General features: G+C 37.3%; 1 protein-coding gene across 6 annotated transcripts in view; it reads left to right on the forward strand.

The window, feature by feature from the left end:
* The window catches only part of ARHGAP29 (Rho GTPase activating protein 29), a 57,978-nt gene extending 34,189 nt beyond the window's left edge, over positions 1-23,789 (forward strand). For 3 of the 6 annotated variants that reach the window (XM_068691266.1, XM_068691265.1, XM_068691267.1), the window contains 21 exons: positions 4,057-4,153; positions 4,538-4,610; positions 8,107-8,167; positions 8,626-8,763; positions 9,044-9,108; positions 9,589-9,699; positions 9,827-9,907; positions 10,213-10,401; positions 10,674-10,811; positions 12,973-13,163; positions 14,932-15,098; positions 15,638-15,766; positions 15,893-15,991; positions 17,148-17,311; positions 17,524-17,712; positions 17,880-18,017; positions 19,439-19,671; positions 20,383-20,689; positions 20,850-20,958; positions 21,313-21,426; positions 21,927-23,789. In XM_068691266.1, coding sequence (XP_068547367.1) covers positions 4,057-4,153; positions 4,538-4,610; positions 8,107-8,167; positions 8,626-8,763; positions 9,044-9,108; positions 9,589-9,699; positions 9,827-9,907; positions 10,213-10,401; positions 10,674-10,811; positions 12,973-13,163; positions 14,932-15,098; positions 15,638-15,766; positions 15,893-15,991; positions 17,148-17,311; positions 17,524-17,712; positions 17,880-18,017; positions 19,439-19,671; positions 20,383-20,689; positions 20,850-20,958; positions 21,313-21,426; positions 21,927-22,828 — 3,695 coding nt within the window. In that variant the 3' untranslated portion in view covers positions 22,829-23,789. Of the gene's footprint in view, positions 1-348; positions 2,036-4,056; positions 4,154-4,537; positions 4,611-8,106; positions 8,168-8,625; positions 8,764-9,043; positions 9,109-9,588; positions 9,700-9,826; positions 9,908-10,212; positions 10,402-10,673; positions 10,812-12,972; positions 13,164-14,931; positions 15,099-15,637; positions 15,767-15,892; positions 15,992-17,147; positions 17,312-17,523; positions 17,713-17,879; positions 18,018-19,438; positions 19,672-20,382; positions 20,690-20,849; positions 20,959-21,312; positions 21,427-21,926 lie in introns of those variants that run through there. The other 3 variants (XM_068691270.1, XM_068691269.1, XM_068691268.1) reach the window with 3 other exon arrangements.
* The last annotated feature ends 536 nt before the right edge of the window (positions 23,790-24,325 follow it).

The following is a 24,325-nucleotide window of genomic DNA, read 5'->3' on the forward strand; positions in this document are numbered from 1 at the left end:
TTTAAATGACACCTCACTCGATCTGGAAGAATTGAGACTTACTGAAGCTTCTCACTTGGAACTGATTCAAACTCCTATTTATGGAAGTCACTTCCCAGTCTGGCACACCGTCACACTCGTAGTTATTTTCCTATTCAGTGTCCTTAAATTGTTGTCAGCCACAGACAGCACAAAGTGCATGGTTCTCATGATCACATGCTGAATTTAAGGCTGCAATGTTGTTTCACACTAAATTGCGTTTCTTGACTTGATTGAATCCTTAGAATGAAAAGGGATTCCTGGTGAAGCTGAAAATTGCACTTAAGAATTCCTGGTTTAGATATGTTTCTTATAAGAGCTCAGTGTCAAAGTTAAACACCTCTAGCAGGGTGAAGTCATTTCAATTTGGTGTATCTGTGGTGTAAATTCAAAGCAAAACTTATTATGGAGCATGTAGGAAATGGTTCCTCAAACTTCTAAGTGCTAGAAGTAAGCTAATGGGAAGGTTGTCAAACCTAGTAGTAGGTACAGGTGGGTGAAATTTTATGGCACAAGAGAACTCAAAGTGGAACTGGGGTGTGATGACAGGAAATAACAAGAAGCATTAAATACTTTTCATCTGAGGGGGGCATCTGTATTCTAGTTTGGTCTGTTTTCTTGTTTAAGTGGTGTTTTTTGTTTTTGAAACAATTCTGAAAGGTTCTTGAAAGCATTGTTGGGAATTTAAGGAAATACCCGGGTCCAATGAATCAGACAGTTGGTTCTGGCTTGCTGCTTAAAAGTCAGCTGGTGAGGCATGTGTTCAAGTTGTATTCTGTCTGAGGAAGTGGGTGGTGGTGCTGCTGTCTCAGCCTATCAGGTGTGAGAAAATCAAGCAGCAAAGAGAAAAACCTGCAGCCTCTACTTCATACTTGCCTGGGCTCTGCACGTAGCTGGCAAGGCAGCTTTGCTGCATCCAGTCCTGCACATGTCTGGGAGGGGGAAGGAGGAAGTGAGCAAACTGCTGCGGTTTCTAGCATATCCCCTGGGTTCCTGGGCTGTTCTGGCCTCACCGGACTGGCAGGGGATGAGAGAGCAACACAGGAGCTTGTGTGCTGTGTAGCTACTGTGATCTGTCTCAGCTTCATCTTCTGAAGACCTTGGTCATGCATCAGTCTTGACGCTTGACAGCCTATTCTGCAGAGTCTCAAACTTTGCTCAAGTATCCTCAGTCCAGCTCTCAGGATTTCAGCTTCCTGAAGTTCCACAGCGATTGCTGGTTCCCCAGCTTCTTCTATGCTTGGTTCAGAAAGCTTTAGAGAGCGTGACCCAGAAATAGAAACTCTGCAGTGTTTAGCAGCATTTTCATGAGGATACTGAGCCCACTTCAGTTTGAAGATAGTTCTGCTAGCATTGGAAGTAAAGATACATTTTCTTGCAAGCCAGATTCGCAGTTCAGGTACAAACTTCTAGATCTTAATGTATTGCTACCATATAGTTTTTTTTAAAGCCTGTCATGTGCAATCTGAAGTCTTACTTAAAAGCACTGCTACATTGCATTCTCACTTTGAAATGTGTACAACTATAGATAGATAGCTGTCACTTCCAGACATGGAAATATTACTATAGTTCATTGTTGTCAGTAGCTATTGTGTGCAGTCAGGATGTCCTGGGGAAAGAGCGTGCATGGTTTAAAGTTGATGTTAAGTACATCAGCATTCCAGCGGTTATAAGCTAGAAGAAAGCTGTTTGTATCTAGCTGAATTGGAGATTGGGCTAACCTTTTATTGTATCTATCTATTTATATATATTTTTTTTTAATTTTTTTTTCCTGTGGAGGAGAAGTAGTAACTGAAAATTTTTGAGATTTGTTTAGTTTGTTAGAGAACCTGCAAAGAAATGATTTCCCTGGTATGTAATACGTAAAGTTTAATAAAACTCTTCCTGGAAAAGAAAGGCAGAGCGAAACAGACGGCATTTCTTTAGGGAGAGATTTTCTATATTGTCTTGTTAGCAAAGTGAAAGAACAGCTCTTTCTCTGAAGACTACAGCTAATGGATATCTGAATATTTCAGTGGTAAGTGCTTTCAACATACAGTCAGCTTTTGTAAGTTCCTTTTAACTTTGAAACAGTTTGCGTGTCATGCTGGCACTCAAATGATTTTTCCAGTCATTAGTGGCTGTTAATCAATTGATCTCATAATAACCATTGTTGCTTACTGGTTTGGAATGCAAAGTTTAGATTTATAGTCAGTGTTATCTCAGGAAAGCTGAGACTTTCCACTAACCTGAATTTTAAAAATACATATATTAAAAAAAAAATCCTCTGGTATTTAGAAAGTTGTTAAAAACTGTGGTGTTTTGAGTCTCATTTCAAACAAAGCTGCCAGAGTTCTTTTAATGTAACGTACCAGAAGAATTAAGAGGTGGGAGAAGCCTTAATTTAGCAGGGAACTGTGGCTACAGAGACTGTTAACATTTTTGTAATATGTGGTGTTTTTTTTATTGCTGTAGGCTTATTACAACACATTTTTCCAGGTCTGCAAGTAATTGTGGAAATAGCCCACAAGAAGAATACATATTTTATGTAATAGCTTTGTCCAGAAATATTTGTTATAGAAATGTTGGTCAGGCCTGTTGGCGTGCTGTGTAAAAAGGAATGGATTCAATTGTGTTAATTTACTAGTTTAGATTTCCTTTGTGAAAGGAAAAGTTTTTATGGGGGAGCAGATTACTGTACTTTCTTTGTTTGTTACCCATTAGGGTTTAGGCACCTGGCAGGAAGCTTGAATGCTTTTAAAGATTAAAGTCTGTTACATTAATTTGTTAAGAAAATGTGCATAGAATGGATAATGGTATAAAGTGATTTAATTCTTGCTACTTTTAGAAGTCATAGCAGTTGATTATTTCCATATTACTACTTAAGATGTGGAGGGTTAATAGTCACAGATCTTGCAAAAAGGAATTAATAAAATCACAATAGAAGCGATGAAAAGGGGTGAATAACGGTATGTGTCACTGCAGTATTTCTGAAACAGTATATAACTTATAGTAATTTAGGCATGTAGTTGATGAAGTATATTGCATTGCTTAAATAAAATCAAGCATTTAAAAATACTAATGTGGGATTGTCACGGCTCCCCTTGTAAAACTGACTTCCATCGAAAGGGCTCAGCTTTGGCTCAAAGGGGTATGTTTGACTTTTGTACAAAAAAAAAAAAAATCGAGTTACCAATGATTTAGGAGTTGGGTTGGAAACTAGATAAAAAACACTGTGGTTTTTGTCTTCTCCCTTCTCTGTCCTCTCCCTTGTCTGGCAGTTGCATTAATAGAAACTCTGAATGAATCATTTTTGATTCATTTTGAATGAATCAATTTGTCTCCATGTTATTCCAGTTTGTCATGGAAGCCTGTTAAAGGGTTAGTGTTGCCTGCCTAACTAATCTTCTTGGTTACCAGTTCAAATCATCTGGTTTGTTCAAAAATGTTCCTTTCCTATTTCGAAACAATGATAGCTATGCCTTGCTTCTTCCACACTTTTAACAGGCTGCAGGGGTTTTGTCAGACTATGAAGCTAATAACTGAAGCATTTTGCATTTGATGCTACTTTTTGGTAGCTTTCTGTTTTTCAAAACAGAAACCCCATGTTCTGGGTGAACAAAGGATTGCATACAGATAGAGGGGAGACACTCAAACTGCTGCTCATATTCTGAAGTATCTAACCAGAAAGGGAGAAGCAATTGTTCAAATACTTTGTTTCTGTTTTTGTGAGCTCTTTTTTGACAGTGTCACTGCTGTGATTTGATTTGATGCTTACTATTCACCTATTCCACCAATATTACCATCATATTCCTGCACAGAGCTGCTGCTTAAGTGGGAAGATATAGGAAGTAAGGGTAATCTGTTTACATTGTGGGAAGCATCTGGAAGGCGGTCATTTCTTTCCTTTCAGGTTCTTAGAATTTTTTAATGTGTTTTTGAAATTGTTTAGAAGTATAATACTGCCTGTTCTATAGGAAACTGTATAAACTTGTCTTCAGGCACGGTGAACTTTCTTGACCCCACCTCTCACCCTTTGGTTTTCATCTTTTTCATAAGCGGTGAACTTCAAAGAAGTTAATGAAGAAAACAAGAGAGAACTCTTCAGTGAAATATTTGCTTCCATTGAAACATTGGCATTTACCTTTGGAAACGTGTAAGTTGGAATCTAAGAGTTGTAAAGAGCTCAGTGGAGCTGAATCAAAGTTAGATTTGAACAACAACAACATAAAAAGCCTTCTGTTTTCTTACAACCAAATACTGGCTGATAAAATAATTTAAATTGACCGTATTCAGAATGCTTTTTCTGCTTTGTTTTGATGTTTGTTTTTTTTCTTAACGAGGGAAGCCATGATGGAAATAGATGGTATAGAAATGGTAGGACATAGTATAGAAATTGCAGGGAATTCAAAACTACTTCCGAAAATCTTTCTGCAGAACTTTTAAAGAGTGTTAGAGAGATGATCTGAATTTTTGTTCAGTGATCTGAAATCACGTAGGAGAATTAATGAAGTAACACAGCTCTTTGTTTTTCTGGTAGTGTTTCAGACTTCCTTATGGGAGATGTAGACAATGGCTCGTCACTGGGACTTCCTGTATCTCGGAGAAGTCAGGTAGGCTAAACGTTCTCAGTGTGTGAAATCATATCTTTTAAAGGAAATTTTAATTTCCACTGAAACTCTGTGCATCATGGGTCCAGGCTGCTTGAAGTCTTCTGAGTGTTAAAATAAGATTAAGCCCATGGAAAAAAAAAAAAGTATTTAGGGTTTCAAGTACTCGTACATGTTCTCTGTTCTCAATGACATTGATGATTCAACTGGGCTAGCAGTTTAAAACTCCCTTTTAAACACTCTGAAGGTGAGATTTAAAAAATGCTCAGTACCATATGCAGCTCTGAATTTTTGTTTATGTCAAATCAGACTTGCAGGTAAATCAATCCAGATTAATGTAATGAAAACGTGTATGCCAAGCAAAGTTGTAACAAGGTTTAAAAAAGTTTGTCTTTTTTTTAGGTTTTATTGATACGTACTTAAGACATAGCATTCCTTCATACAGGCTTGATCATAGCAATGCTGTACAGTTATGGTTGAGAAATAATCTTTTTAAATTTACACTGCTTGTTAACACATGAGAATAAGATGGACAATCATAGACATTCTTCTAAATCTGTAGCTGCTGCAAAGCTAGTCTTCCCAAAGGACATGGAAAGGAAGGAAGCTACTCAGAAGACTGGTTCCAGCAAAAAGAGGGTTAGGCTGATGAGAAAAATATGAAATAGCATAGAAGCCAGCATCTCAAGTAACGTAGATGAAATTATTTGAACAAGTGCTGTTTCAGATAGTCAATTAACCAGCAGAAGGAAGGTGATGAATGTGTTTGCTTTTAATCCTGTTATGGCTTCATTTCTTTGGAATATATTTTTACATTATGCTTCTAAATGTGGGGGTAGGTGGAAGCTGAGGAAAAAATACAGTTTAGTGAAATGAAGAACAAATTCTAGTCTAGCTGCTCCAGAAGTCACCAGCTTGTATTTGAAGCCCCCTTTTTGTAGTGTCATTTGCTTTCTCTAATGTGGAAAGAACAAATTTAAATTTTGGAGCAGGTAGAATAATACGGTTCAACTTGTTGGAAATCTGTCTTAAATAAAATATGCATTGCATTCAGACACATTTTTAACAGATGATGCATTTCACTTTGTTTTGCAATTTAGAAAGTAATTTGGAGGCCAACTAGTAGATGTGTTAGGAGGAGCTAAGTGCAAAATATTTAAGTAGCTGTATTGACTTTTCATTCCTTCAGATCTGTACGTTCACTGGTTAAACATAGCAGCTAGCTCTATCTTAAAAAGATTAGAGCATAGCATTTTGATAGAAATTAACATATAAAGAGTTTGAAGGTTAATTTAGGAGAAAGCTTTTAATTGCCTCTTAAATTAAGGGCCTTCTTTGCTAAGCTATTGAGGATTGCTCCAAGGCTTCAGAGTTGAGGGGGTTGGTCTTGCTTCTCTAGACTACAGGGGTGCTTACATTCTTCAGTTCAGGCATTCGGCTTGAAGGCTTAAGTTAAGTGATATGTATACCCCCTCTTAGCAAGTGTAATTATTCTCATTTTAGTCCTTGTAGTACAACCAGAAGTACAAGGTAGAAACAAAGATTTCTTAATTAAAAACACAAGAGCTTGAGAATATATTGGGAGAAGCGAGATGAGTATGTGTGACCTTTCATTGCTGAACAAGCTATTTGAATGCTATTGGACACTGTGTAGGTCTGAAAGCACAGTAAGAGATGAATAAAATGTCAGTGTGCTGTTTGCGGAGTTCTGCCTCTGACAGATTGAGAATTCTTGGGCAATGGAAATACAGGCTTGGTTGAAGTTCAGTTTAAAATAAAATCTATGTACAAGTCAGCAAGTTTGGGTTTATGGGGGGGGCAGGCTTGCTGGGATGAGTCACTCACTGTCTTTTTGGTGGTGGGTTGCGTTCTGACAAAGTAGTATATAAAGAGAAGTAGCAGAGCATCAATGGCAGTCTATGTGCTTGCCTTTACAACGTGGTATTGCATATTCATAGTGGGGTGAATTTGGATGGACAAATGAGCATTAAATAGCTGCCCTAACCAGGCTGTGTGCCTGAGTTACTGGAGAAGACTGAACCATTGTCAGGGCTAAAATGATTTAGGTTTTATAGAATGGGAAGTAATTTTTTAGGACCAAAACCTGTAAGTACTTAATGAATTAGCGTAAGATGTGGTTGGTTGGTTGTTTTTTCTAGTTTATTCTAACCTAACAGTTGTATCCCACTTTAAAAGCTAAAATTTTTGCTGTGAAGTGAACAGTGATCAGGGATTTTTCTGATTTATGATCAGTTCTCATTTACATTTAAAAGAAAAATAAATGCAAAAACCCCTTCTTGCATCATTGCTGCCATGCTCCATTTTAGCTTTGTCTGATGATAAAACAACACCAAAATCTAAAATGGAAACAAGTTCATATTGTGAAGCTTAAGGCTATTTTGCAGCTATTTCCTTGTGTTTGCCTGCTCTCTGCTTCCGAGTTGTCTAGAGTAATTTTAATTGGCCTGGTTTGCAGCACAGTCCTACAAATGTATTTGTAGGACTTCAACAATTAAAAAAGATGCAGCATGAGGACAAAGGGATGAAATCTTATGCTAAGCTAAATTCTGTTTACTTATTGTTGGATTAAATTCTGTCAGGTAGTACTGTGTATCGGTGCTTTGTTAGAAAGTGTTAGCAGTCAGCTGTTGCGCCTACACTGCACACCTGCAAGTAATTTAGGTGAAATCATGGCTTTATTCTCCTATGGAAGAAATCCAGGATTCTTAGGGCTTGTACAATGGTGTCTGTTACATGTATGGATATTTCATCCACACATCAGGTGTGGATGAAATCCTTCTTAAAAGATGGGTAGCAAATCATAGAATATCCTGAGTTGGAAGAGACCCACAAGGAGCATCAAGTCCAACTCCTGGCTCAAACACAGAACCACCCAAAAATCAAGCCATATGTCTGAGAGCGTTGTCCAACTGCTTCTGGGACTCCAGCAGGCTTGGTGCTCTTACCACTTCCCTGGGGAGCCTGTCCCGTTGTCTGACCATCCCCTCAATGAAGAACGTTTCCCTAACCCCCAGCCTGACCCTCCCCTGTCCCAGCTCCATGCTGTCCCCTCGGGTCCTGTCGCTGTCCCCAGAGAGCAGAGCTCAGCGCCTGCCCCTACACTCCCCTCGTGAGGGAGCTGCAGGCCGCCATGAGGCCTGCCCTGATAGGGGCTGGACAAGCCAAGGGGCCTCAGCTGCTCCTCATATGTCTTCCCCTCTAGACCCCCTGAATGTTAAACAATGGTGGTTTTTTTCATCGCAACCTTTCAGGATTGTTGGATTAAAGATATATGATTCCCTGCTATTTGTTATGTCTCAGTTGACAGCTATGGGAGCTTAGATCCTATATTAGATGAGAGGGAGTTACAGCATAGGTCTTTCCTTACTTTGCGGAGGGGAATAAAAAAGGGAGGGTTAAATTTGAAGTTTAATTTTTTGGACTATCAGCGCTAGTGAGAACTTATCTTCCCTAACTTGATCTCTTTCCTATACACCAGTCTTTTGAAAATCTGTCTGTGGAGTCTGGGGGTTCACTGCATGAAAGGGATGATATTCAAGGTAGGTCATTCCTTCAATATTTATTAAATACAATTCTGTATATATGTTCTCATCTTATAAATAAGTTGTTTGGTCACTTTTTGCCAGTAAAATTTCAGTGTAAATAATTTGCTTTTGCAGAGGTTTTGCACTTCTATGAGTAACCACCCTGGGTTGCTTTTTGGGAGAAGGAAAAAACAAGACCCAAAGCACTTCTTTATGTCATTGATTAGTTGTTTTTTTTGGGGGTTGATTTCTTTAAGAAAGCTATGCTGGCCGTATGACTAGTCCACATAAAATACTATGACCTGTTAATTTGTTCTAAAACCTCTGTCAGTCCTGTTTAGAGTCAACTAGCATTAAAGAACAACTCAAGATGAGAGCTGCTTAAGTATTCACAGTTGGCTAATACTGGCTTTGCTCTCAGTGTGTGGTCGTGTCTAAAATTCACTTCTTCGTGTTTGATGCTTTATTTTCAGGACATCTTCGAGCAGAGGAGGTTGATAACATGCTTCTAAGGAATGACAGTGGAATTGAATCAGCTCTGTCCTATGCTAAAGCATGGTCAAAATATACCAAGGATGTAGTCGCGTGGGTAGAAAAAAAGCTTAGCTTGGGTGAGTGTTTTTTTTTCTGGCATTTAATCAGCATTGTCATGATAGAATTAAATCTGTTGTTAGGCCCCTGTGCTGCAGACTGTCAATAATGTGATTTCTAAATTAGTAGCTGTTCCACTGAAGTGGACAGACTAACACCCATTTCCTATAATTAAAGGTTTGTAACGAAGTGAAGGTGGTCCCCTCTGTAGTCTATCTGTTAGAGGAAGAATGTAAAAAGCATTTGGGAGGTGGTATAATTATCACAAACAGTTAATTATGTGATTTATTTCCTTAACAGAAGTGGAGTGTGCTAAAAACCTAGCAAAAATGGCTGAAACTGCTAAAGCTGTTGTCGGACCCCAGGTGAGTATGACTTAAGAGGTCTTTTTAAGTCTTAAATATGCATTAGATGACTTGAGAAAAAATGAAACTGTGGAAAATGAGGAATATATTTTTAAGTTGATACAGAATTGATTTATACTGCAACTCACTATAAAAGATCTGTTACATTTTATCTCTTCCCATCCTCTATGGAAATTTGGATAAATAAATTTTTGTTGAAAATAAAGAGTAGCCTTATGGTATTCAGTGTTGTTGTTTTTTTCTTTCTAACATCTTGTATGTTGTGTAATTTGGACTTGCAGACCTGCCTTCCCAAGTTTTTTGAGTAAAAATGAAAGATAGCTGAGAAATCCCACTTTCAGTATTCATACCTAACTGACTTCCACACACACATTAATATTGTATTAAACATAATTGAAAATTGAGTTTGATTATACTGACACTTAGAACATTGGCTCTACCTTACCTAGAACACTTATGTTTTGTTCTGTATAATTTTAGGATTATATGCCATTCCAATCAATATTTCTTAATGCTTTTCAAAATGATATTGAGAACAATCAGCTCTGGCAACAAACAGCTGCTGCTCTCCAGTCTAACAAATTTGTGCAGGTAAGCTTACAGAAACTGACAAATACTGTTTGGGTTTGTAAAAGGTTTTGCAACATCATGGCTTATTTGAAAGTACAAACTTGCAATCTGTAAGTCTTGACATATTTCTCTAATATTTCCTATCTAGCCCCTTCTGGGAAGAAAAAATGAGTTGGATAGACAAAGGAAAGATATCAAGGAACTTTGGCAGCGAGAACAGAAAAAAATGGTTGGTATTTTTCATATCTACCAGTGTTCAATCTTAAATTCTTCAAAAGGTCAATATTTTCAAACTGTGCTATCTAATGTTACACATCTTAATTCACATATAGAACCCATAGGACTTAATAGATGTAGAATGTAATTGTCGATTTCATGGCATATTCCTATTTGTAAGAGGTTATCCTTCTATGACTTTTGTAGTCTGAACTGAGGAGTACCGACCTGGGCATAACATTTTCTTTAAACATCACATTAAACAAACAGAAAATGAAAATAATTATTTCTTTTGCATTTTTTCTTTGCATTCTGCAGCAAGAGCTGGAAGCTGCTCTAAGAAAAGCCAAGTCGCTATATACACAGCGTCAAGATGAGTATGAAAAGGCGAAATCCTGCACCGCTCGTGCTGAGGAGGAACATCTTAGCTCAAGTGGAAGCTTTGTAAAAGATTTCAGCAAGCAACTGGAAAAAAAACGAAGGCTAGAGGAGGAGGCTCTTCAAAAAGTAGGTTTTTTTTCTTACTTTTAAAGATAAGTCTTAGCTGGTTTTGCTTGTTTTTTGTTTGTTTTTTTTTTGTTTGTTTGTTTTTTCCCCATTGAGAGAGCATTTGTGTGAATGTTCTGTTCATAATTCTTCATTTTAATCTTGCTGTGCTTTCAGGCTTCTATCCTAAAGGAGAATCTTCTGTTACAATTTGTCGTGTGTATGTATCTTTCTCATCTGTTAGTATCAAGGTTTGTTGTCCATCAACCCTTTATATATGTGTTTTTCCATAGGCTGAAGAGGCCAATGAACACTATAAAGCAAGCATAGCAGAGATTGAAGAAAAAAGAAATGATTTGGAAAGCTTTAAAAGTGATGTCTTAATGCAGCTTCGGGAGCTTATTTTCCAGTGTGATCTTACTCTTAAAGCTGTAAGTATGCTTTTTAAAATAGCTTAGGCAATAAAGTAGCTTGGCCTAATTGTTAAATAGAGCTATATAAAGGTTCTTAAGACTGAGAGAAAACTGCGTTGATAGTATCAACTGCTTAAAATAGGAAGTTTTCAAAGGACAGAGGGCAAGCCAGTAGAAAAAGGAAAAGTTTCAATGTTTGTTGTTCCTCTTTGTATTAAGAGGTATTTTTAAATATAAAAAAAATATGCGAGTATACCCGTCTTGAATTTTTAGATGTTTTTGATGAGCTGTTGCACTGCAAGAACCTTGACTACAGAATTCATGTTAAATCTTTCTAGTAGTATTATCTCGTTACTTTGAGTACAGCTCACATTCCCGTTATTTTCATTTGTGCATTAGCAAAGACATTTGGCTCAAGTGTTTGTTAATGCACTGCACCATGGAGTCTGCTAGCCTTAAAAACTTTCCTGATTACTGCAATATCTACTGTGACTAATTTAATATACAAATGTAATGGGTGTAAATAAGCAAAAGATTGTCAAAATGTTATATCTATATATATTGTTTGTACAAGACCTGCATTGCATTTTGCTAATAGATGCATTTTTTTATTTAGATGAGATGAAGTCAGATAGTGCTGTGTCACTGGAGGGGAGGGGACATAAAACCACAGTAAGCTTAGTAGAAGGCTTAAACCTGTCAGTGCAAGTTTCTCTAGATTGCAAATTCTGAAATCAACAGTTTGAGGAAAAGTAATTCTTAACTAATTGACATTTTAATCTTCATCTTCAACTAACACACTAGCAAGATAAATTCCACTGGCAATTGAATTCTGCTTGTGAAAATCAAAAGCCACAAGCTTTTAGCTAGCTGATGAAGTAAGTCAGAAATTCTGATGGACAGTTTAGGAAGATGAAAGTGTTTCTCATTTACAAATAATGGAACGAGCAGGCTTGAATTCCTTACCTGGCTGCATGCTGCCTCATTAGTGCAAGCTGGTCAGGGTACCAGCTTGTTAAAGGCCAAAGAAGAAGGAAGGTGTGAAGGCAAAAAATCTTTTCCATTTTGAAAAAGTTGGAGATGTGTTGTGGTTTAAACCAGCAGGCTGCTAAGCACCACACAGCCGTTCACTCACTCCCCATCCACAGTGGGATGGGACAGAGAATCGGGGCAGAGGGAAAGGTAAAAGCTTGTTGGTTGAGATAAAGACAGCTTAATAGGAAAGAAAAAGAAAGGAGATGATGATGATGATATTAGAACATACAAAGCAAGTGACACGCTATGCAATTGTTCACTGTCCTCTGATGCCTATCCCATCCCCAAGCAGTGGTCCCACCCACCCCAGCCAGCCACCCCATACAAATTCTTTAGCATGATGCTATGTGGTATGGAATGTCCCTCTGGCCAGTTCGAGTCAGCCGTCCCAGCTCCTTGAGCACCTGCAGCTCTTTACTGCCAGGGCAGTATGAGAAGCTGAAAAGTCCTTGTTTTAGTATAAGTAATGCTCTGCAACAACTATAACATCAGTGTGTTATCAGCATTATTCTCATCATAAATCCAAAGCACAGCATGATACCAGCTACTAGGAGGAAAACTAACTCTATCCTAGCTGAAACCAGGGCAAAGCAGTAGCAGTTATTCCTGCAACCCCCTACCTGAAGCAGAAGCCATTAAGTGTCCCCTTCCCTTGTCTCTGACTTGGATAAAGTATTTTAGAAGCTTTATTTTACTTCTGTGTTCTGTTAGTCTGTTTTGTTGGGACAAGGCATTTTGTCCTTTTTAATGTCTCAAGGTGATACAGAGCTAATTTGGGTTTGGAATTCCAACTACTTCATTGTAGCATTGGCTAACATTCCCAGAGGATGAAAGTTGTCATTTTGGTAGCAACAAACCTTGCTGTATAAACCTTGCTCGTTTAACCCAAAGTGGGAAAACACTGGAGTTTGCTTTGCTACTTTAAGTATTTGATAACCCAGAGCAAAAGAGGAATACTGCCTCATATGAAGTATTTGCAGTAGACTTCCAGGAATCTTGCACAAAACCCATCCCTACATGTGTTACTAGTTCCTAGCATTTTCTAGTATTATTATTTAAATCACTGTCATGATGCTAATTTGGGTTGAGCATAGTGAATTAAAATACCTAGTAAATCATGTACAAATTTTTCTCCTCCTAACAGGCAACAGTTAACCTGTTCCAGCTGCAGCATGCTCAGGTTGTATCTCTTCCAGTTAACTGCCAGTCCCTCTGTGAGAGTGCCAAACTTTATGACCCTGGTCAGCAGTATTCAGAGTTTGTGAAAAGTTTGCCAAAGGAAGGCGTTCCTATTGAATCAGGTTCTTTTGAAACCCATAGTTCCCAGGTTGATGGGTGAGTCCCAAACTACTTGTGGCATTTGCTTGTTTCAGAATTAAATGCAAGGCATACGTGTTTACCAGTAAGAACTTCCGGACGAGTAAAATAGCATTGAATGAATCTTCGTGTTTTATTTTACCATTCTTTATTTCTTTGGCACGTAATTTGGTGGTTGATTATGTGTAATTTTCAAATTCAAACATGACAATGCTTGCTAAAACATTGACAACTGCTATGTTAAGAATTCACTTGTTACTACTTTAATGTAGATAGTAGTTAATATGAAAAATAAATTTTGGACAGGTTTACTAGTGTGGTGTGGCAGTAATATTTGATAATTTGTTTTAGAATGCCTGGGAAGGTACTTTTCTCCTTCTGCAGGCCTTGCTACTGTACATTCTTGTATATGGTTTAGGTTTGGAAAACTTCAGGCAGGAAGTTTTGTTTGATTTGTCTCTTGCTGTGTGACAAAAAAGTTCAAGTCCACACGACCCTTTGTTATATAGCTAATTATTTTTTCCAAGCAGTATGAAATAGCAGCTTTTAATGTTAATTTATTAAAGGTATTGCTAATGTCAGTATGCCAAATGCTTTTTCCACCTTTAACTTGTTATAAAATAGTCATCTTGGCACTAAAGTACCAGAATACTCATTCCAGTCTGTATGTTTCACAGTTGTACAGGAAAGTGTCGTCATCATCTTTCAAAACAGAACTAAATACAAAAACCTAATGCTTGGGTCAGACTTGTACCAACAAAAGCCAGGAAATTCAAAGTTAAAGCTGAGATTCTTAGTTCTTGTCTGTCAATTTCCTGCCTTTTAAGACTTGATTTAGACGTGCTCATAAACCTTGACTTAGGGGATTTAACCATGCAGCTCCCCAAGAAACTGATGAGCATGAAATCTCAAACTCTATTTATGGTCTCGTAGCTCTTTAATGCTTAAGATTAATAGGAGCTTGTTTTTTTCTCCTCCCTACTTCCCTCTTGTTTTCTTTGACATGGCCTTGTGATTCTTCGTGCACTCAAAGTGATCATTTGTATTGTTCAGGTCTGCATTTATTTAAGGGATAGTAGCTTGGACAAATGCATGTTTTAGTGTTTCTTAAGTCTGTTATTTCCTTCAGCTGGACAGGGTAAAACTGATTAAGCAACAACTTCCTGACAGCTAAACTTGGCCAATAGGCCATTTTGTCCACAGAGTGCTTCAGCATTTTACGTTAGACTGCTAACTGTTTTTTATCCTCAACTTGAGAACAAATATTTCACAGTGGACTTAACATCGCTGGTAGCTTCAACCTATTTTCTGTTTTTTAGCGAGTATTGGTTATGCAGCAGTATCTAGCAACATTTTAACATCTATATGTTTATAGATGAATAGGGGTAATGGCTGAGCAGAGAATCTTTCATATGAAAGGATGGAGAGTAGATGCAATAGCCACTAAATTTTTTTGGTCTTCAGCTAAACAGATTTGCTGTTATTTTCAAAATCTACCAGAGAAGTCATAAAACCTTGCAGAGATGTGGAAAAGCTGATTTACATGAAAGGAAAAAAAAAAGAAATTGCACTTCATTAATTAGAAATAAATGGCCTTTTTTAATTTGGGCTTTAGTAATTACAAGTAAAAAAATACATGTTCATGAACATTAATGAACAACAGTGTTCATTAAATAAAGCATTTTTAGCCCTCTGGCATTGGGGGGGCGGGAGGAGGGGAATAGTTTTGTCTTTTGTTCAATTCTGTTTTTAATCCACTATTCAAATTACTTTCTTCTTTCCAAAGGGTTTTTAATAAGCAATCAACCAACAGTGTCCATACATCACATGGTAATTTATCGCAGTGTTCAGGAGATTTTCCATCCCAGATGTTAGATGATGTGGGAAGTCCAATTTACCATCGTTCGCAAAGGATTGGAGAAAAGAGATCATCCAGCAGCACAGATATCCAAGGTAGTTACTTTATTTCAACTTTGTATTTCGGCTGCAGTTCAGTCCCTAAATAAAAATATCAGGAAAAAAATAGGTGCTTGATGTTTCACTGCTAGAAAGTTAGCAGTGAAAGGAAAAAATGCGTTTTAAAGTTTGAAGCCTGAAAGCAATTATACATTCAAGCATAGGAAAAATGGAAAAGTACGTGTATGTGTAGCTTAGATTCTTCTAGTAAGAAAGGTAAGGGGTAACTCAAACAGTAAGTTCTGTTAAGCTTAGTATATTGAATTATTTCTATTGACATTAGCAACTTAAAAAGTGTTTTTGTGAATACTGCATTGATTTCTGCTTCTCTGCAAAAGTACAAGTGTCAAGTTTTCAAAATTAACTTCTTTCATCCCGAAGCTTTTACAGAAATATATGCTGTTTTTTCCACTGCACTGCACGTTCATATAACTTTTTCAATATTTGCCTATTCAGAATCATAGTTACTTTTTTTCAATAAAGAGACTGTCACTTTGTCCTTTACATTTGGAACTTTTGGATTATCTTTCTAAAAGCAATACGAGGGCCACCACCATTCAGATCTTGGTCAGTTGGAAACCAGAGTGGAGGAATGTGCAGTGATTCTGAAAGTGCAGGAGGAAGCAGTGAGTCACGATCTATGGATTCTCCGTCTGCTAGCCCAGGTATAATTACACTTACTAATTTTAAATCCTTTCTTTGGACTGTTTTAAATTAATGAAGACAACTTTATTAGTTTAGGGCAGAAGTGATGCTTTCAGCTTCCTGATTTTTTTTTGGTCATCTTCCAGGGGATTTTAAAAGACGACTTCCACGAACACCTTCTACTGGTACTATGTCTTCTGCAGATGATCTTGATGAAAGAGAACCACCATCTCCTTCAGACTGTGGTAATGTTGTTTCCACACCTGAAAATTCCCCCAAAGATGTTTTTTGTTGTGGAATTTGTCTTTTTCTCTTTAATGCTCTCAAGAAAAGTACAGTGCTGTGGTTACCAACAGTGTAGCTTTTCAGTACAGTGTATTTTCCACTCGATGTTGAAAGATAACGTTCAAGTCGTTTTGATGAAGTGGTGCTGAACGGACCATTTCTAACTTTGATGTGAATTTTTTACTGTACAAAGCTGAAATTGCCAAAGTTACTGAAGCCTGAATAACTGGATTATCAGAAATAATTTTAAGGGATATCTGCAGTACCTGCAAACTAGTTCAGCTATATTTGTGGCACTGTTCATTAAAGCATTTAGGAAATCCTTTAGTCCTTATTTCCTAAATATATACTCTGCCTTCTGTGAATGAGCGTGTTGTTAATACTACTTTAGATTTAGATTTAAAGCATGGCAACATACCAATTAATGCAAACTTTCACTTGGAATAGTATCTAATCACTATTTGAGCATTCAAGAAGCTTTCTGGGCTTTCTAACTATATGTATTACTTTCTTATGTTCTACAGATTAAAATCTTAATTTTTGTTTCACAGAACTGTTGATAATTTGGAAAAAAAAAAGTCATGAAAAGCACCAGTTATTGTGTTGTAGAATCCTCTAGAAAGTATTTTGATGTTATCATAGGAGACTGAGAATTAGTGACTGGGGAGGAGTCATTGTCTTATGAGTTCTGCTGTGAGTGTGTATTAATTCTTAGCATATGCAGTGTATGCTTATGAAGTACTTCTGAAAGATTAGACCGAACTGTAGTGTAATCTTTCATATCCCAGTACAGGACTTTAAAGTAAATAGAAACTTGCCTGATCTGCGGGTTAGCTGGAATTAAATATCCTAGTGTTTTCATGTGCCATTGATAGAAGAGAACTGAAATACTTTATGCAAAACTATTTGATTCTACTTCCATATATTATTATTTGATGGTTAATCTGTTAAATAAACTGTAACAATGCTTTGCTTCCTTGTCATTGAAATGGGTTTGGTTACTTTGATAGCTTCTGCTACAGAACTCCATGTTCTACAGCACGGTACTTTTTAAAAAATAAAAGCCTATCCCAATAGTTGATATTACAATGACTGAAACAAAAAAAATCTCTCCAGGTTTAAATGATCTGACATCCGAAACCGCAAACTCTCCAGGACCTTTTAGAAACACTAGTATGTCTAAAGCAGCACAGACACACAAACTGCGGAAGCTGAGAGCTCCATCTAAATGCAGAGAATGTGACAGCTTAGTGGTGTTTCATGGAGCTGAATGTGAGGAGGTAAGTTGAAAAGTAGTTTAAATTGCTGCTTGGGATTTGTGTGAAGTTGGGAGTTTAGGGAGCTTATATTTTTCTATCTAAAAAGTATGGACTTTGTGGCTCACAGAACCTAATGAATTTTCCTTTTTGTTCATATATAGGGTGACAAACATTAGAGATCTATTGTAGTGTTAGAATGTGTCAAACCATGTACTTTTTTTTCCCTCTTTTAGTGTTCACTTGCATGCCATAAAAAGTGTTTAGAGACTTTAGCTATTCAATGTGGGCACAAAAAACTTCATGGAAGGCTTCACTTGTTTGGAGTGGAATTTGCCCAAGCTGCTAAAAATGTTCCTGATGGCATTCCTTTCATCATCAAAAAGTGCACATCAGAAATTGAAAGCAGAGCACTGAATGTCAAGGTATGCCTAAGTTTGTTTATAAAACTTAAGTGTGAACGCACTTTTTTTAAATAAAAAAAAAGGCTCTCAAGAAAATGTTATACTGCTGGGTTTTGTCTGTATTTTAAACTTGCACCTGCATTTTGAATTACGATAGAGTTGTGCTACTCTTTTTTTTTTTTTTTCAGGGCATCTATCGTGTGAATGGAGCCAAATCAAGAGTTGAAAAGCTTTGTCAAGCTTTTGAAAACGGAAAGGATTTGGTTGAGCTTTCAGAACTCTATGCACATGATATCAGCAACGTTCTCAAGTTGTATCTCCGCCAGGTATGCACTTGAGAGGTCAAATAGAAAAAACAAAGTAGCATAGTATATTTCATCGTACAAGACAAAAAAAAAAAAATTCAGCAATCCTGCAGCATATGTAGGTGACTTGAATGCCTTGTATATTTGCAGTAAGCTTTTTTAATTTTCATAAGGAGGCTGTGATAAGGGCAGGGAAAGATGCGAGATGGCTGACAGCTTGTATTGCAATCTAGATTCCATGTGATACCGTGTCTCCAATCTAGAATTCATGTGATACAGTGTCTCAACTACCAGTATCATACACAGACCTAGCTTTTATTTATCCATTTGTAGTGAAGCTAAACTTTTAAAAACCTTTGGTTACAGTGTTTCGGCTGTTATACCTGTACTTTAAAGCACTGCCATATTCTCATATTCTTGCCTCAATATGCAGACATGCTAAAATACTGCTGTTAATATATGCTAACAATAATTCGATCAAGCACTCATAATTGTCATAATGATGTGCTCATCATGGAAGGATTGTCCATCTTTTCCTTACAAAATGGAGATTTAAAGCTTTAGGATTGATTTTGCAACAGGACTTCAGTATGTAACTGAAAAGATGAGGCTGGGATGTTGCCCAGTGTGATTACTGAGTCACTCAAAAACAAAGTTAACACTGAGATAAGCATTGCTTAGCTTCATGGTCCTGTCTTATGTACATCATAGTGGGATAGTTTGAGGCACTGTGCTGTGTTTTGAATACGGCTTATAACTAAAAATAGCTAACTTTGTTTTTCTTCTGGTCTAATTACTTTTGTAAATGATATGTGTTGTTTTTATTTTTAAGTAGACCTGTCCATTTTAAATGTTGAAATACTTCTAGAAACCTGCAGACATTTTCAGACAGAATCCTGAGTTAAACCCTAAAAAAAGTTATTTACACTAATTATTTTAACTAGTTTTTCTGCTTTTTGCTTTTATCTAAACTGGAGCTAGACAAGTAGCCAGGTTAGGTTTGAGTTTTTTGTCTTTTTCTGTGATTTTTTTTTCTTAACATTCACTTTGTAATACACCAAGAGAATATTTGAATCGTGATTTAAAATGCTCTATGCCCTAAAATCCAATAAAAAATAGAATATGGACTAAACTGGATACCACATGTAGTATACTATCAAAGGATGGAGGAAGGAATGCTGTGTTTTGTTATCACAAATGTTCGTTTCATGCATCTGCAGTATAACAGCTTCTCTCTCAGCAATCTTGTTATGGAAATACCTATATATATGAATATCTGTTATTGAGGTTTGTTTTTGAGAACTTGTTGTTTGAGCTAATAAACAAAGATAAAAACATCATCTAAGAAAATATGCTAGACCAGACAAAACTGAAGAAAAACAGGAAGGAAACAAGGTAAAATTCAGGCATGAGAAGTTTCTGAAATGTTCTTATTTATTCAGCTTCCAGAACCCTTGATTTTGTTTCGGCTTTACAATGAGTTCATTGGACTTGCAAAGGAAAGCCAGAGTGTTAATGAGGAACTGGATGCTAAACAAGCTAGTCCCAAATCAAAGAAAAGGCAGTCAATCTGTATTGAACTGAATAGGATCATCATTAAAATTAAAGACCTTCTGAAACAGCTGCCTGTACCAAACTATAATACTCTTCAGTACCTTATTGGACACCTTCACAGGTGAGAAAATACTTTAAATGTAAATTGCTATTGAAAATTGAGCTGCACACTAGATGGTGTATACTAGGAAACGACTACCCTTCTGGATGACAGTAGAGGAAGAAGTTGCAGGATTTGTTGTCATTTGTCACTGTTTATTCACAGAAATAGTTACATGTTGTTTAGATTGTGCTGCAGTTATATTATTAGGTCCTACATTACATAACCTTATGCCAGAAGAGAATTTAATGAAATCAGGCACATTCTGACCTTTTAAGAGATCCCATGGAAAAAGACAGATTTGTATTTGTATTCATCAATTACTCTCACTAAGTGCTTCAGAAGTAGCATAGAGACTTTATAGTTTGCCTAAGCATGCCATATGTGTAGTGATGTTGGGTTGAGGTCTTTGAGTTGTCACGTTACTAGATTCTAACCTGTATTTCTCCATCTGTTTGCACATACCCTTGCCTACCCTCCTGCCTCATTTATTCAATATTCCAGATGGTCACAAATAGCACTAAATTAGACATAAAAAACACACTGAAAGGGCTTAGTCCAAGTTGCTGTTAAGTGCTGTCATCTTTGATTCTGCCTGCCTCCCAAACCCACCTTTGGTATTTTTGTCTTTTAGCCTCTTTAGACATAACTTAGAATTAATACTTAAAATAATTCTGAAGTAGTGAAACCCCCTGTTACTCTTGGTTGTTTTTTTCCTCTCTCCTTATGCAGGGTTACAGAACAGTCTGATGAAAATAAAATGTCAGCCAGCAATCTTGGCATAATATTTGGCCCAACTCTGATCAGGCCACGTCAAACGGATGCTACAGTTTCCTTGTCGTCACTTGTGGATTATCCATATCAGGCACGGATAGTGGAGTTACTCATAACATACTATGAAAAGATATTTGATGTTTCATTGCAACCACTTCTGAGCACATCTCAGTCTGAAGAAGCTGCCATTACAGTCAGAGTTGCATTATCAGGAGGGGAGAGGGAGCCACAGCAGCAGAGGAAGTCATTTGTTGCTGTAAAGGAAGTGAGTGAATTCTCTTGTGCTGATGCAGTGCCACCTGTGCCATCTTACCTTGTGTTAAATGCTACAGCATTCTGAAACACATTTCTATAAGCTACTTTTTTTTTTTTTTGGAGTCTTTTCTCTTGTTCTCATTTACTTTCACTCTGACTTACGTTAACAGGGTATTCTGATAGCTCCAAGTGAAAACAGAGCTTCAGAAGCAGCTGTGTTGTTCTTGGAATCAAACAACAGCAAGAATACAAAAGAACAAGTAGATACGTCTGCAACTGGTTAGTGGAATTTTATTCTTGGATGGGTGAATAGAATGCATTTAGGTGGATGCATAGATGCATTAGATTATGGTGCATGTAGCTCTTCAATTCAAACAAGCTAGTCTTGCCTAAAAGCTTGCTTGTTAGTGCTTGATATAGTGTTTATCTTTGTAAGAGGAACAGAATTAAATCTTTCTAAAGGCTATCAGAAATAAATGTGGTTATAGAATCAATTTAAAGTATTTGTTAACACAATGGTGACTTCTTTAGGAAAAAAAATGGTAAAAAACATTGTGGCCGTGGATTTCTGCAATCTACTATGATGCTATGAAGTAATATCCAGTGATTAACATTTTGGTCATTGTCTCCCAGAACGTGCATCGTTACATTTTGGTGGTAAACAAGAAGGCTCTGGAAAGAGTAGCTCTCTGACAGAATCAACAGCTGCATGCGTTTTGGACATTATTTCGGCTCCAAAAGAGACAGGTTTGCCTATCCTACCTATAAATCTTATATAAGATTTTTGTTCTTCTGTTTGCATGCGCTACTACAGTGGTTCATTTTAACGTAGGCATGATTTCCTACACTTTATTTACGTGTAACTATACATGATCTCTTAATTACAACGATTTTGAGTTGTTGTTACCAGTTTGGTGATGTTCTGTACATAGAGTACAACATTCTGAAAACTGTTAAAATCTTAAAAATGGAAGATTATCCAGGAAATGGGAGAGCACTAGCAAAAAAAAAAAAAAAAGTAATGTCTCTGTCTGCTTTCTCCTTAGTCACATCTGTACAATATCTGTTTTACTATTATTGAAATACTAACATTTGGTTTTAGCAGGTTGCTCATAGCTATGTGGAAAGTTATACCTAAAAGCTGTTATTCTATTACAATACCAGCTGTGAGGGAGCCATTAATGAAGATTGTATTCTGTTTGTTAAAGTCTTGCTGACTTGACGAGCATCTATTTATGTGTTTCCAGGTGATGCTGTGAGTCCAGCTTCAGAAAAAGACAATGATTCATTTGTTTCTCCAGGTGAAGATGGCTGTAAAATTAACTTACTTCCTGCAAAACCTAATCGTCAAATTAACAAAGTTCCATTGCGGGTTCCAAGGACAAAACTAGCTATTCGCCCTGTGAGCTTACCTGTAGACAGGATACTTCCTCCATGTGTTTTGAATGAAAGAAATACAAAAAATGCAGGAGCAGTAAGTCCGGAGAATCTTGGCAAGAGCCCTACTATTGAAGAAGTTTCAGAGGTAAAGGCACTCTCTGCTGTTAGTACCTGTTGCAGACTTTCTTGTTGTGACACCCAGACGCTGCGAAAAACTTGGGACAAGCAATATAAACAATATGATATCACAGCAAGGACAGCGATGATTGTGACTAATGTGCCCCAGGAGAACCGAGCACTTGAGAGTGGAACTGCAGGTGCCTTATCTTCATCATGCAGCATGGGTAACAATTCTGCTAATGCCGGTCTTCATGTTAAGCCATACTCTCTTTCTGTAAGGTCAGGAAGGACAGCAGCAGAAGGGAGTGGTCCTGATGCCAAGTCTGTTGCTACCTTCAGAGCATCAAGAACATTGCAGCCACCCCCAGGGACATTTTATAAACCACCCTCTAACAAATCAAAACAAAATGAAGAGAGTTCTACCACAAAAGCTTGTGCATCAACCAGCGCTAGCTCGGTGCTTCACCAGGATAATACTGTGAAACTAGCTAGGAGCTCTGTGCCTTTATCAGGTGATCCTGGACAAAACACAGATGAACAAAAAACTAGCTCAGAGGATGCTCACCCTACAGATCTGAAGCCTACTTATCAGAGACTGAGACCAAAAAGGATCCAAGAGTTGGAACACAGGGAAGCTCATTTTGTATAGGGTCCAAGTTCCTCATGGACTGTATGCAGTTTGTTGATCTTGCCAGGGGATACTTCCCTTTGTCCATTTACCCTATGCTTTCCCTTGAGAATCCCACTTCTGTGCCATATTGAAGTTATTTTTATATATGCAGCATTTTAAAAATGGAGGGGAGGGGTGGGGAATTGTGAAGGAAATAAGTCAAACTTTTTTGTAATTCAATGGATTTTCATAAGGATTTATTGCATCCCAATCCAGAATACAGCTAATGGGTTCATTGGATAAGACACAGAGCTTCATTTCATTGTATGGAATGAAGTACTTAATCATAGAGAACTGACTATCGCATGTAGCAATGAGGTGACCCATTTTTCATAATAGATGTTAATAAAAATGGAAGGGTTTGTTCACTGTCTAAGCATAAACCAAAGCTTGTAATTTGCTCTGTAGAAGCATTTGTTCAGTTTTATAATCTGTGCAATTAAAGCTTTGCTCCTGAAGAGACTTACTTACTGGCCAGCATGGCCCATCATTATGTATCATATGTGTATATTTAGGCAGATATGGTTATCTGTTGACAGTTTTCTGTCTGTCACTTTGTACAGCAAAGATGCACTTACTGAGCTTTGCTATTCAGAAGCAGCAGCCAAGCCACGTCTAATTTCTTGCATGTGTTAGTGAGTGGGACAAATGTTCACAGTCAGTTTCATATGGGTGCCCTTCTAGAGAGACTCAATTGCAGTGGTGCTGTCTTTCCCAGTGGAATGAAAAGGCAGCAGTTTACTTGCTGTAGATCAGTTTTGCCATTTAACTTGGTGTAACTGAAATGAAGAGCACTGTTTCCAAGTGTCAGTGAAAGAGCTGAAAATAACCAAAAATCTGCAGTAGTAGGTGCATCTAATGGTTTTCACTTTATATTAAATGGTTTTTATGTGTACACTGTTATATTTGCTTTAAAATATATTAACTTGTTAACATTTCAGTGACTCTGTGGCTTCTATACATGGATATCTTCTAACTTATTAAAATACAGACATTTGGCCTGCAATAGTATAATAATACTTTTCTGCATCTGTCTTTAGGGGATGGTTACACTTTTCTTAAGCAGATTACAGTTAATTTGACCCTTTCTAACATGCTGTAGAGCACAGTTAGCATAGTACTTCCTAAAAATAACGACTGAAAGGACTAGGAAGAGCAAAGAAACAATTTTCACTATGTTTAACACTGTAAAACAGAACTTTTCTACTCCATTCCTTTAGTCCTTCCTCCCAAAATACCCAAATAAATCCCACATTGCATTCAGTGGACATAATCTGATTTTAGTTTCCAGAACAAAAGATGACAAGGAAGTCAAAGCTCTGTATTGTGAGTTTATCATCTTAGCACAGAAGCACAGCCCACATACTTGTCAGAGGCCATGCTACCACTAGTCAATTCTGGTCATGGCATGAGCCACATTCTTTGGGTGCTGCTTTGTGAAGCCTGAGGGCACCAGCCAGACAACCGCTTCTGGCC

The sequence above is a fragment of the Anas acuta genome, chromosome 8, assembly GCF_963932015.1.
Source record: "Anas acuta chromosome 8, bAnaAcu1.1, whole genome shotgun sequence".
NCBI lineage: Eukaryota > Metazoa > Chordata > Aves > Anseriformes > Anatidae > Anas > Anas acuta.